We start from the raw sequence: 15003 nt of genomic DNA on the forward strand, positions 1-15003 counted from the left end.
ATAAATAATATGGACAACATTTTAAGAACACACGTTAAGTTTTAGCTTGTACTTAATTTTTAATAAGCTAATGTGTTTAGTTTACCTTATTCTTTCTTCATGTAATTTACCTTTCTATTTTCCAGTTTTGCAAACAATTTAGGATAATTAAAATAACTAACCCTAGGATGCATGATTGTTATAAACTACAGATTTACATAACGTGGGTGAAAAATACTCTAGAGCATTTTTTACTTTTATATCTACACAGAGTATTTTTTACAAATAGGTTTGCTACTTGTACACACACTTTGTTGGGCCTTTTTTTGGTTGTTAATTTTTTATTGGTGTGTTGCTTGTTTGTCTGTTTGTGCATTTGATATAAATTTTCAAATACCTTTTAAAATTAACTTAAAAATCACACAAAATTTGAATAGGTTTAAACACCCGAGTTATGTGTAATTACAAGAATTTTTTTTTATTATGTAAATTCCAATCTCCAATCCAATTCAATATAACTTCAACTATTATGTTAAAAATATTATAAAGAAGGCATAACTATAATCTTATAAAATTATCAGTAAAAATAAAAAAGAAATTTAAAACTAAACAAACAGTCGGGTACAAAATACCCACGTTATGCATCCGAAGGTTTCTAAATGTTTTTTTATTCAAAAAAAGTAAAATCATGTCCTAAATAAGTTTTTTGCTTTAGTTTTTCCGTAAAAAGTGATTCTGTGTCGAATTTTTTACAGATTATTGCCCGTTCTTTTCTGTATGAGGACCAATTTGTTTCAAAATTATATCTTCTGGTGCCCCAGAGATGCAAAGCATTGAAAAAGATGTTGCTTTTCTAACGTTCTTAAACTTTCGTACAGAAAGTAGGCTACATAAAAAGGTAGTTAAACCGAAAATTATTGCTTATGTCAGTAAAAAAGCACAGTTACGTCTTGAACGCAAAAGATCTGAAAAACTTGGAACTTCAAAGGATTTTAATAATAACAAAAGAAATAAAACAGTAGGTATAAGTACGTACTTTTGTCCTCAACAAAATTTGAAAATTAAAATCGGCGTTTTCTCTCCTAGCTTGAATAAGAGTTCTCATTCGTTCGGGCATGCTTTGTATCAAAACAGCAACCCCGTTCTTCTGGACCCATATGATTTTTTTTCAATAAAACAACTTATTTTTAACAGAAAACCACAACAGAAACACGCAACAAACACCAAAAAATAAATTAAACACATTATCAAGTTCAGTACAACAAGTAAAACGGTTAATTATTATTGAACGCTCCCATGCCTGCTTAATACGAACATTTATTGAAATTGGAAATGTAATCCTTTTTTTGAGTTATATCTCTCATGTCTCAAAATGTGGTACATAATTCAGAAAAGAATGGGCAATAATCTAAAATCAGTAAAAACTTAAATTTGTCTATGTCGCGCACTACAGCTCAGTATAAAAATAAGTAAAAAAAACAGTGCCTTCGTCTTTTGAGTATCATATTTAGAAGACAAAACTAGAAATGTTATTGAATTAATTACAATGATCTACAAAGTTTTTTCTTTAAGCCAAACAAAAATTCGTCGAAATCTGACAAAGAATAACAAAAATTATTGCAAAGTGAAAAATCGCGAAATTTTAGTTGTCCGGTTAATTTTGGCGGAACGTGTATTTGCTGTTTTCATGTTTCTCTTTATTGCAATTCTTCCAATATTTGAATATAATATTAATAAATGATTATGTATGATCTGTATTTAGCAAAGCAGAATAAAAGAAACTTTTCTTGTTCTTTAGTCCGTAAATAACTAAAGCATAAAAGAGACATCGACACAGATTGAGCTGTTGGATCACCTGTAACTTATTAATCATATCCTCAAGTGTTCATTGCAACAGTTTAATCAATTTTTTAAGGCAATTTTTCCTTTGATAATAAAAAACAGGTGCGTGTGTGTGTGAAAGCCGAAGCAAATGTGATGATTCAACTCACTCGATAAGTTGGGGTAATGTTTCATTGTTCCTCGGTATGATGTACTCATCTAGATCTATGAGAAGGACGTGTGAATAGAGATTCATCGAGCGATATAGGCAATCATTGAGGGCTGCAAAAAGTCCTTCGGTACGAATTTCCTTTTGCGACAGCATGTTGAGTTGCCAGGGCAACAGAGTAACTAAGCCGCGATCAACGTAATCTTGCAGAATACATCCGACTTGACAGCCGATTGTGTGGTTGTAAAAAGTGAAATGTTCAACGCCCATTATGCGATTCAGTTCGATAAATTCCAAAATTTGGAGCGCCTGAAACAAATCTGAGGTATAACACAGGAAGAAAGAAGGATAAACGTGTGTCCAAATCTATTTTTTTATAGCAAAACTACCTATAATTAGAACAGTCTTTTTTTTTGAACACACTCAATTAGTTACATATCCGTTGACTCATCGTAGTATGCACCTATTAAGCATTCAGTTGTCAATTCCTTGCAATACGATTTTAAACTATTGAAGATGAATTAAAAAATAAATAAGTTTCTTATTGTATATAAATGACAAAACAGTAATTTATGTAAATAAAATAATTTAGAGTGCGTTTTTTATATTGCTGATCTGAACATAGCCCTTGTTGCTCAATTTTAAAAAGACCAATGATAGTCTAATAAGTACGAGTAGCATCTCTACAATTTAAGAGCAACGAAATAAAGAAGTTGCTTTATTTAAATGAAGATAATGACAAGACAAACAAAACAATTACAAGCAGATAGAACATACATTAAATACTTCACAGTAAGAAATGAAGTTATAACAAAAATTTTAGCAGCGTTTTCAAACAATTTTAAAAAACCTGAGACATAGCAAAATTTTCTGATGGTTTATAATTTTTTGGCATTGTTTTTTTAATTTTTGGTATAATTTTATTTCGTACATATTACAGAGTGAGGTACGCTCTACTTGCCTGAAATATTCGTATTCGTCTTCATTTAAATATAATCATTTTCTCATTTCGTTTCTTTTAAAATTCAGACCTGGTAGGTTCCTACACGTTGTATGCACATGCATCCTGCAATGAATTGATTTTTTTTAGCTGAACGTAGGGCTATTTCCTTTGTGTAAATAAAAAGAACTTACTGTATAATTTACAATTGTATTTATTTTATTTACTATACAGATGTTCCGTTTTTATTGTTATAAATTTAAACAGATGATTTTCAATATTCAATTTTAAGAGAAAAATTTCCTATGAACATTTGTCGAAAAATACTATGTAAGGGAGCTACACCCCCTGAAAGGGTTTTCAATGGGTTTATTCCATTATTTCAGAAAAGACACACAGAATCACAAATTTTGTTACAGCGTGTGGTTACAGCTGATAACCTAAACGAATTTAAAGATCAATCAGGGGTTCCTAAACTGGGGGAAGTAAAAAAAAATAATTTTAATTCTGTTTATTGTCTACACATAATTTTTAATTTGATTTTGCTCAGAAACGGTAAGTTGTATCGAAACAACACAAGAGACCCCTTTTTTTTTATGAAAAACCATTTAGGATTTTGTTGCTGAAAGTGGCAAGAAAATACTGCCAAAATTATTAATTAATTATGTTTATTGGAAACTTTTATCTTAAAACTGAATAATCTATCACCTGTTTCAATTTGTAACAATACAAACGAAACAGCCCTGTATCTTTTTGAGACACCGCTAAATAAATGGCTTAAAATTTTAGATATCATTTTAAAATGTACAGGGTGTCCCAAGTTTTAGGGCCGGCTCAAAAACAAATAGTTCTAATCGATTAAAAAAAATGCAAACGTTAGAGTATTATAGTACATACAGACTTCAATTTGATGCTTTAATATTGTTCAAAATTTTTAGCGTCTGTCAGTGAGGCCCTAAAAACCAAATCTGAAAAAATTTTTTTTAATTAAATGGAATCTTTTCCATACGATAAAATTTTTTAATTTTCTCTAATGGTACCTAACTGTGGAAATTGAATTATGTAAAAGTCGATAGATTTTGAATAATTAACATTTTAATATTGAAAATTAGGAATTCTGGTAATTTATGGCTAAGCTTGGGATGATGTGCTGATAATGCATTGACAATAGAGCGGAGGCTTCACAACACGTCATAAATGTCATTGCGGATTTTTTTCTTTTGACGCATAATTCTGGCCTGTTCACCAATTACCGCAAACCCTCTCACCCCATAAATTATTTTAGTTACCCACAATTATTCACAAATACCACAGAAAAAAATCAAAGAATTTTATCATGTAGAAAATATTCCAGTTAATTGATTTTTGTCTCCAAATTTCATTTTCAAGATTTCACTGCCATAAAATTTTGTACACCCGGGGAAAAAACTATTCACCAGTCTAACTTTGTACTCGGGCTGCGCTTTGTCGCAATAGTGTTTCAGACTAACTAGAGCAGGTAATATGTCGAAAAACCCTTATTATTTTGCAAGTATACAGTAAGATGTTCCCGGATTAAGAGGAGGAAGAAAAGAGGAAAAAAAAATTACCTTTGATTTTACGCCAAAACTGCAAAGGAAAAACAGTTTTAGCCTGACTTGACTTTTAAGATTCTTTATCTACAACTTTCAAAACTCAAGATTGTAGAACTAGTTTTAAATGCCAGAATTTTTTAATAAACTGTGAATTTTGCCAATTTCTATCAAGTTATTTCTTTTATAATCAAAATTCTGAACTTAATAATATATTTTATAATAGCCTGCCAAAAGAAAACAAATTTTTACATTTGGTTTTACGCCAAAAAAGCAAAGGAAATACTTTTTTTYYWWWRSMRRWKKTWAAMYWWTTTTTTATAAATTCTTTTGAGTAGAYAAAGTAACACTTTAACAGCAAGGGATGTTTTTGCTTTATCTGAAACGAAACGAAATTTGTAATTAAAACTTCATTATTCTGAGTCAGTAGAAAGAAAAGTTTACTTTTGGACTTGTAATAATAATCTTTCTTTGCTTTTCAAGTCCCATCACATTGGCGATCTTATTTTTTTGACAACGATGTCACTTTGACAATTAATGAAATAATTGAGCTGTTTTTTTTTAATTTCCATTTCTTAAAATTATGTTTTTTTACAAACATTTTTGTTATTTAACTTGCGTTAATTCAATTCCAATGTGATGGGATTTAAAACGCAGAGAAAAATTACACTAGTTTACACGATTTTTATACCTTAGCTTAAAGTAATTTCTTATAGATTTTGAGGCACCGAGTTCAAAAAAAAACTATTTAAAAAAGTTCATTTATAAGTAATTAACAAAAATACAAAAACCGCCAAAGAACAAATTAAAAATGAGTTATTTTACTTTTTTTGTTATTAAACTTGTTTGGATCACTTTTCTTTATAACAATCCAACAGTAATATACTAACATATTTCCATCCCAAAAACCTTCGTGTCGATCTTTGAAGAAACTTCAGATCTTGATGAAAACGCTCGTCTTGTTTGTCATTCATGCTCCCTAAATTTTTAGAAAAAAAGTCCAAATGCGATTGAAATGTTTTTAAGACCTATTTAGACCCATATGGTAATAATTTTTCAATAATTCAGCAACAATTTGAATTAAAATAAATTTTAAATCGGAGGCATTTGTGCCGAAAGCAGGAAAACTATCACGTGATAGACAAATACAAGCTCAAAATCAAGAGAAAAATTAATTCGGGGACATACTGTATAATATTAGTTATTATTATTATTATGGCACTTTGGGTTTTTTGCTTTGTTTAGAAGTAATAAAAATAAATATAAAAAACAGAAGAAACTAGCTATGAAATGAAATACATGGGCATGCATTTTTTTTCTAAAATTTGCTTAGTGTCATTTTGCAAATTATTATAATCACTATTTAATAATCTATACTCATTGAAGAAATGTTCAGAAAAAGACCGTTTTGAAGAAACGTGAGTCCGGACCAACTTCCTAAATAAGGGTCTTTCAACATATTACCTGCTCCCCAACTAGTTAGTCTGAAACACTATTGCAACAAAGCGCAATGTGAGCAGAAAGTTAGACTGGTGAATAGTTTTTTCTCCGGGTGTACAATACCAAAACATCAAATTAAAGGGTATTTAATCCTCTATGGTTTACACTATTAAAATTCTTTTTTATTTTAATCAGTTAGAAATATTTATTTTTGCGCCGGCCCTAAAACTAGGGACGCCCTGTACACAACAGCGGGCTAAATTTAAAAAAAAATCATTTAGTTTGTTTTTTGTTTGAAACGATGATCACCAAATCAAAATTTTGGTGAAAAAATCGACAGTAGCTTATCTCCATAGCCACAAATTTTGTTTGCTTTTTGTTTTTGTGTCTAGAAATCTTGTTAAAAAAGATTATCTTGTTTTCATCAAGATGGATAGGTAGTAACCTTTCGAGATTATCTTTGATCCCATGTCACTTACCCTATTGTAATCGAAGTGGAGTGGTTTGATGCATACGGCGAATTTATTCGAGGGTTTTACTGAATCGTTGTAATTGTTGATGACGGTCAATAAATTAGTAGGGGCAGATTTGACTTTTGTGACCACTGAGACAGTGACAGGAACTGTTTGGTTGGCCAACAAAGGACATAACAGAAAGCATGCGCTGTATTTCAAATTCCAGTTTTCTCGTATTACCTGTAACAAGCAAAAAGAATAGTAGTCTCTGTAATAACTGTTATAAGGTTGTAACTCATCAAAGTACGAGTATTATATAGACGTCATAATGTTTACATTTGAAATCAGCACAGTTATACTTTTGAAAGATTTTGATAGGGGATAAAATAAATTAAATAACTTACCTTAATTTTTGCTTGAACGCTCCGTGAGATAAACGAAGTTGCATTATTTGCGTTTGTTTTATACCACAGTCGACACCACACTCTTTCTGGTCCTCTAGTTTTCGTTGCGCCAATTATCCTCACAGACCTTTGTCCTCTCCGATTGTCAAAAAAGGCCGAAAACACGAAAAATTTGTATCTGAAACAAAAATTTACATATGGAAAATGTAATTATATTTCGATTTTGTAAAAATTTTACCTAGCGCCGTTAACGTTTTGCCAGGAACCATTCGTTGGGGTTATGTGGGCTGGATACGGTGGCAGCTTGGTTTCAGTGAGCACTTTGGAAGACTGAGGTCCAGGTTCCTCGTCAACTACTGGAATTACCGCCGGACGACCTAGGAGAAGTGCTCCAACGGAGTCATCCATGTTGGGCATGGGCCCCATATGAATTGATATGTAATCATCGCTCTGAAATCATTGTGCTAAATCAACTATCGGAGTAGATGAAATATAATGCGTTGAAGTTTCTAAATTGCTCGTAAGAGTTAGCTCTGAGATTAAAATAAATATTCAATTTGATGTAAACTTTTTTCAAAAAAATGTAATGTTTATCCTATTAAACAAATTTTTCTCGAACCAATTTATTTATTGTAATAATGTTTCAAATGTATTTTTTTTGAGGCGGAATGTGATATTAGAGAACTCTTCTAAACTTATTTCTAGAAACAAATTTTTAATCGAATAAGCTAATGATGTTTCTGTCAGATTTAAGTACTATTTAAGTATTTATTTTTTAAAGTCGTTTCTGTGGTGTACCCAATTCGGTTTAATCAAAAAAAAATACCAAAAAATATTAACACTTCTTACTGCCGTATGATTGCTTCTATATGGGTTAGATTTACGGACTGCATATATCCCTAACATTTTACATACAGGGACAATTTTTTGCCTCTGAACATAGCCCTATGTTCAGTTTCAAAAACACAGATCAATCCATTACTGTCCTTCAATGATGTATCAGTAGAGTGTCTACAATTTAGGAGTAACGAAATAAAAAAAAATATTTATTTTAATGAGGATAATACAACACTTAAACTTCACAGTAACAAATACGAGTAAAATTATAGCAAAACCTCAACATTTCAATTTGCGCCCCGTCTCATATTTTTGAAAATATTACGAATACGGTTAAAGATACAAGAACAATATAAAAAAGAAAGTTGTAGAGAATGAGATTTCCAAGAAAAAAGTCCGCGAGATGATACCTCTATATTTAATGGTTTAGGACCTAAAGACGTTCAAAGACGCTCAAGCGACGAATACGGCTCATTTTTACCGGTGGTCAAGAGACAGAAAATTAATTTAAACCTAAGCGGTTGACAATAGAGATATTGTCTCGTGGACTTTTTTGTAGGAAATTTAATTCTCTACAACTTTGTTTCCTACACTTTTTTTGTATCTTCAACCGTATTTGCAGCGTTTTCAAAAATATCGAAAACAGTATTAAATATAAATTATAAACAATTATCAGTTTGCGTTCCGCCCCATATTTTTAAGAACGCTGCGAATATGGTTAAAAATACAAAAAAGTGTAAGAAACAAAATGTAGAGAATAAAATTTTCTACAAAAAATCCGCGACACCATATTTCTATCTTCAACGGTTTAGGTTTAAATTGCTTTAAAATGTCCCCCGGCACTCAATCACCAGTAAAAATGAAACGAATCCATCGCTTGAGCGGCTTTGAACCTCTTTGAGGCATTTTGAAAAACATGAAACGGAGCACAGATTTTGAATTTTAAATATTTTTTTTCTCATATTTCTCGTGAAAAATTTAGTGGTTCGTTTTTTACAGTTTATTAAGAATATAAAGCTCAACATTTTTGCATTTTTTTCCAAGCAATTTGTAAACTGGTTGAATTTAAATTAATTAAAAACGATTTGAAACTGAGGCGGTAAAACGCTCTAAGCGCCCTCATTTTTACTTTTTTTTGGGTCCAAAAAATCAAGCAATTTTGTATCTCGTTTCGTCTCCTAGTATGTAGTTCTCCGTAAGCAAAACACAATAATTAAAAATAACAGAACATTTTCTAATAGAAATTTTTGCTTCGCCTTATACCCACATCAAAATAATCTAGGGGACAAGCGAAAGTGTTATTAAAATCTCGCGAAATAAAAAATGGGGTATTACGTTATTTCGACTATAAATGATTTTTTTTGAGTCGGACTAAAAATACAACCCTTATTAGTATCTCATTTCAAATGCTGATAAAGATGAAATTTTTGTTAATTTTGATCAGTATGAGACTGTTTAAAAATGGAAAGACATCATTTAGATCGGGATACTCAATTGCGTGCTATTGGCATGCTCTCCAAGGAGGTTTGTCCCAAAGAGCAGTTGCTGATGCTTTAAATGTTGGCAAAAGTGTGATCAATCGGTTATGGATTAAATATCAACAAACTGGTGATGTCAAAGAACGACACACAGGACGTTCAAGAGCAACCACTGCAATTCAGGACCGATTTCTACGTTTGCAAGCTTTGAAAAATCGCAGCACAACACAAGTTTTTTTTAATTTTTTGTAATATTTTGTTTTACTTTCTGTAAGTTCTTTGTTAAAAAAATATACTCTTAAAAGATTCTCTTAGCTTTTTGTAATGAGTTTTTGGGTTTTAAGTTTGAAATTGCATTTTCTACTTCTAATTGTGTGACCGAAAACATGATTTTTTTTTATTTTTGATTTTACGCCAAAACTGCAAAGGAAAAACATTTTTTGCTTCACCCGAAAGGAGAAAATTGGTAACTAAATCTTTATTTGAAAAGAAAAGTTAATTTTTCTCATGATTTTCTACTTAGAATAATTTTTCTCTACTTCAAAGTCCTATCACATTGGCGATTTTGTTTATTTGACAACTACATGTCACTTTGACATTTAATTTATTAATTAAATAATGCTAGTTCTTGTTAAAAATGATTTTGGTTTTTATCTTAAATCTATTTCCTTGAGTTGCCATTCATTAAAATTATGTTTTTCACAAACATTTTTGTTATCTAACTTGCGTAAACTTATTTGTCAAAGTGACATCATTGTCAAAATAATAAAACCGCCAATGTGATAAGACTTAAAAAGCATAGAGAAACTATATTGTAAGTCCAAAATCAAGAGAAAAATGAACTTTTCTTTCTACTAAGTTAGAATAATGAAGTTTTCATTACAGAATTGCTCGTTTCAGATAAAGCAAAAAATGTCTTTCCTTTGCAGTTTTGGCGTAAAAGCAAAGCCTAATATCTCTATTAATTGCCAACTATTTTTATGAAATTTAAAATGCAGGCAACTTAAAAGGTGAAAATTCAAATGGTAGTAATAAAGTTCCCTCAATATAAAAAAATAATTTAACACATATTTTCTCAATTTAGAATTAAGCAAAACTACTATTACATTGTTGAACACTAAAAACTATACCTTTACACAAATGGTGGTACATACCTTCAAGCATCTCTTGTTGTATTGAACTGATTAGTCTAATAAATGCAGTTCCTATATTACGTTATTAACTTTTTGAAGTTAGACAAACAATAAACGGCAAATCGGCGGTGCGAAGCCAAAAACCTCGTATCTCAAATTTTTACGATTTTGAGTTAGGTGGTTCATACTGTAGAAAATTCGATTCCCCAGAAGTTACAAGACCGCGCATATCAATACCTAAGCTCAAAAAAGTTTTTTTTAAACTTGAGATACGAGGTTTTGGCTTTGCGCCGACGAAATATCAGTGTAATTGTCGCCCATCAGCCAGACTAAAATTCGGTAATATCATTAAAAAATAAATGAAAACAAAAATAGAAAAATGACATTCAGTGTTCCAACTGTTGTAGTTAGGAACTCTAACTTAACGTATAAATAAATATAAACTTCATTTAAACCATAACAATTTCTGAATTTAGCAAAATTTCTTATCTAATATTAGTGCTGGAAAAAATTTTGAAGACAACACAAGTTTTATAGTTTAAAACTCTTTTTGTCTGAATAGCAATAAAATTATAAAATATAAATAAGATAAACATAATTAACATTATGATGTACCTAGATTAAACCCATTACAGGGACAAGATAAATAAAACAAATTGATTGAATCGTAATCGACTAGTTTCAGTAGTTTCATTCCCTATTGAATATCATCAGGATCGCTACAGAAAGAGATCCTGATGATGTTCAATAGGGAACAAAACTGCTCAATTTTGTTTTATCTATCCTGTCGCTGTATTGAATTAATCTACACTACATCATAATAATTTCAAGGGTAGTAATAACTTTTATTCTTCGTCACTGTCAAAATTACGGTTTTTCGGAAGTTTTGAACTATTTGGCATTTCTCATTACGAATTGTCAGATTATTTTTAACAAATTTAAAGCAATTTTAATCCTTGTTGAGTCTATTTCAAAGAATACAATGTTGTATTCAACTCGTCTTCGTATAAATCTGTTCATTTATTCCACCTCGTTAACACTCGTGGTTTAATAATCCAATCGTGAAATAAAGCGTCTGATTTACACATTTCAAATAAATATCTATTAATAATCTAGTCTAATAATAATAATAATTAACATTAAAATTTGGAACGACTTTAATCTTTAATTTTACAAAATTTGGAGGCCGTAGCTCTCCCCGTTGAACAGATGGGAAAAAATTTCAAACTTTGGCGCCATTTATCTCTGATAAAGAAACATTTTTGAACAATTGTTCATAAGACAAACCCACATTATTTTCACAAATGAAACCACCCTGTAGTTGTGCGGCAAAATTTTGTAAATATTTACTTATAAGAGTAGAATGAAATTATTTTTGATGCCCATTTAAGGATTTATTATTATTTAGGGACTTCAAGAAGGTGTTACAGACTTAAAAATGGCCGATAACTAACAGTTTGGTTATTTTTACTTCTCGTTGGTAATGTAATTCTCAAACCTTTAAGCTTGTCCAACATCTTTGACACATTCCATATAAAAAAAAAATGTCAATCTAAAAATAATTTATTTCTAATAATCAACCATAGTTTAAAGAAAGATAACAAAGTTGGTCTAAGCACAATATTAATTACATGTTCTGTGTTTTTTCTTAATTTTTATCTTTTCTAATAAATATTTGTTTTCTGTACCAACATCTATTCTAATTCAAAACTTAGTTTTAATTTTAATAATAGGGTTTCTATTTAGGTAATAATAATCTCATTTTAATCAAAACATGAAAACCAGGCAACAACTTGAATTTTTACCTTTAGATAGTGCTTTCAAGTTGACAGTAATATTTTTTTATTTCGAAATTTTCATAATGGATTTTGAATTAAGTGAAGACGTTAAACAACGCATAGAAATAGTGCTTGATCTTACAACTACAGCATTTAACTTTGGCTACATTCCCTTTATAATTTATTTGGGTTGGAAATTGGGTCCTGACAGCGGCTGTCGAAGTTTCCACTTCACACATTTACTTTTTAACTACTAAAGGTACGTATTTATATATAGAGTATATTTTACAACTATATTCAATAAAAATCTTTTATCTATAAATTGTAAAGTATATCGTCACAAACAGTTTTAAGTAAAAATAAACAAGAATTACAAACATGTTTGAGAAAAGTGTACCAGGGTATCACGTGGTTAAATGATCTGTAATCAAAATGATGCATTTCGGACGATATATTAAATGAAATCTTTTTTTTGAGAAAACGATTTTAGGACATTACAGTTTTCAATTTTCTGGTAACAGACTGAAGAAAACGAAATATGTAGATACTTTTGGACAGAAGTAATAGAATAATTATTATAATTCCGGTAAGTCAAATATTACAGTCCTAATGAGATGTTTCAAGAAAATTACCTAAAAAAATTGATTTGTCGTTTTGTGCACAGTGCAGCAAATCGTGGACAAAAATAAAAAATAGTATAAAATAGTATAATGAAAACAACTTTCAAAACACCAGTTTTAAGGAACGAATTCACGTTTAAAAAATGAGTAGTGCAGCCACGAGATATTTTAAAAAAATCAGAGTGCTTCAAGTGCTTGAACGAATTTTTTTACAATTTTTTTGTAATTTGGCCTCTAATTTCAAATGATTTAGTCGCCTTTTTAAAACGTCGCGTTTTTAATACATGTCAATTAGACCAGCGTTTCTTAACCTTTTTCAGTCCACGACCCCTAGAAAATCAAGCAAAATTTTCAAGGACCCCCTTAATAAAAAAACAGCAATAAATTTCGGACCATTTATTACCGAAGCGATTACGAGACTTTTGGTGGCTGTTAAATGGTCCACAGATGAGACTGCAAACCCCGATACATATTCTCGCGGACCACAAGTTAAGAACCACTGTATTAGACAATCAAAATGGAGGCACAATTAGAAAAATAATCATTTTACAATGAACCAAATCGTCACTAAATCGTTAGAAACGTACCTAAGTAGCTAAATTAAAGCAATATACAGAGTGTTCGCGAATTACGAGCAAATGTTCTAACCATTGTGAAAACTCAATTTGAAGACCAAACAAATTCCGTATCCAAATATTTTTTTTTGCATCCCCCCCCCTGCTTTTCACAAGCCGTGAAAATTTTTATATACAGTGGCGGACAATGAACTTTGTCCACCCAATTTCCATGACAAGCTAAAATCTTTAGGTTTTTCTAACTTTGTTTCAGAATTTTGGATAATGTTTGTCATCTTGACAGAATAATCGATGGTCTTTTGCTACTTTTTGCCTGTGCTTTGTTTTACATTGCTTGAGATGTAGAACCAATTCATTTTCAATCAAAAAATTATTACCTACTCAATGATAAGCAACAATTTTAATCAATATGAATTAAAGTTTATTAAAAACTTCACTTACCTTACTGTTCCTCACAAGTGACAAATTAACAATATTTCTAAAGAAAACCTTTCTCCAAGTATCTAGTTTCAGTTTTAAAAAACGGCGCCTTCTTTGTTGTTTAATTCCAGTGTCAGATTCAAGTAACTATAGCAAAAAATTTTGAGTCACTTAAGGTTAATAAACAAATGATCCTTTCCATAAAAAATATTATTAATAATAATTAATTAATATAATAGCATGAACAACTCGGCAAAAAGCTTTGGGAAATTGAATCTATTACCGGGATTTTTTATCTTTCAAATTGTCAAGTTACGTATAATATTTTGCTAAAATAAGTATTCTATTGCTTTTGTAGCAGTTTCTTTTACTTCTGTGGGAGTACACTGCTCCATTTCGACGATTTTAAATCAGATTCACACATTATTTCAATATTTTTGTTGATATTACTGAAATGACAAAAATCAAACGTCATTTGGATGGCCTACCACGTTTGGACTTTAACTTTGTTAGATTTTTATTTTACTCAAATTTTTGACTGAAAATAATGTGATTGTTAATAAAATAGTATACAAACCTCGGTGGTAATGGCATTACCCCTTGTGCTTTATCCGATCTATACATAAGTACTCGGAGTAATGCCATATTTACCACATCGCTTGTAATGTGTGAATGAGCCGTATGAAATTGAATTCACAAATTTAGTTATGGCCCTCGCATTTGTCCCACTTGACTCTATATCCGAATATTTATAGTTTCTGAGATATACAGGTGCGCCAGAACTCGCGCCCCAAAGAAAATTTTCAAGTAAGATACCATAGGAACATGAAAAAAATGTTTAAAAAATTCTATCTGTCATAAAATTTGGACATTTATTTTTTGACATTTGACATTTTTTAATGTCTATTTAATGATACTGATCATCTTGTATTGTTGTTTTACAATTATTTATTAAAAGTACAAAAATTTTGCCAATAAAAACCACAAATAACATTAAACAGAGTTACAATTTAGGATACAGCTTCCTTGTTTCCTCTTTTAATAGCCTGTAGCAAAAAAACTAGGAAAATTATTTTTCCAATAGAAATAAATTGAGTCAAAGTGCAAACTTTAAACCCTCATAACTTCGAAATTTTTATAGATAAAATTTTTGTAACATTTTTTCCATGTTCCTGGTATCTTACCTTATACAGGGTGAATATAAAGTATGGAACCAAGCGGTTTTATTTTTGATCATTTGCCTCCAGAAAATAAATAATATCTCTAATAAATTAGAGTAATATAAAAATAATAATAATAATAATAAATAATAAATAATAAATAAATAAATAATAATATAAAAAAAGTAATTATTAAAATTATTACTAAGTATTGGATAATATT

General features: G+C 30.1%; 1 protein-coding gene and 1 long non-coding RNA gene across 4 annotated transcripts in view; one reads left to right on the forward strand and one right to left on the reverse strand.

The window, feature by feature from the left end:
* The window catches only part of LOC123016468 (beta-1,4-galactosyltransferase galt-1), a 33301-nt gene that overhangs the window by 2898 nt on the left and 15400 nt on the right, over positions 1–15003 (reverse strand). For 2 of the 3 annotated variants that reach the window (XM_044416881.1, XM_044416882.1), the window contains 5 exons: positions 13642–13767; positions 7018–7229; positions 6780–6957; positions 6400–6615; positions 1971–2278 (listed from right to left, as the gene is read on the reverse strand). In XM_044416881.1, the coding sequence (XP_044272816.1) occupies positions 1971–2278; positions 6400–6615; positions 6780–6957; positions 7018–7229; positions 13642–13767 (1040 nt within the window). The remainder of the gene's footprint in view (positions 1–1970; positions 2279–6399; positions 6616–6779; positions 6958–7017; positions 7230–13641; positions 13768–15003) is intronic. The other variant, XM_044416883.1, reaches the window with a different exon arrangement.
* Positions 12025–15003, forward strand: part of LOC123016469 — a 5622-nt gene continuing 2643 nt past the window's right edge. Inside the window, exon 1 of the long non-coding RNA XR_006413444.1 lies at positions 12025–12264. This is a non-coding gene — a long non-coding RNA (uncharacterized LOC123016469). The remainder of the gene's footprint in view (positions 12265–15003) is intronic.

This window comes from Tribolium madens, unplaced genomic scaffold (genome assembly GCF_015345945.1).
Source record: "Tribolium madens isolate multiple individuals breed KSU strain unplaced genomic scaffold, Tmad_KSU_1.1 Scaffold_1;HRSCAF=32;Tcas5.2_LG8, whole genome shotgun sequence".
NCBI lineage: Eukaryota > Metazoa > Arthropoda > Insecta > Coleoptera > Tenebrionidae > Tribolium > Tribolium madens.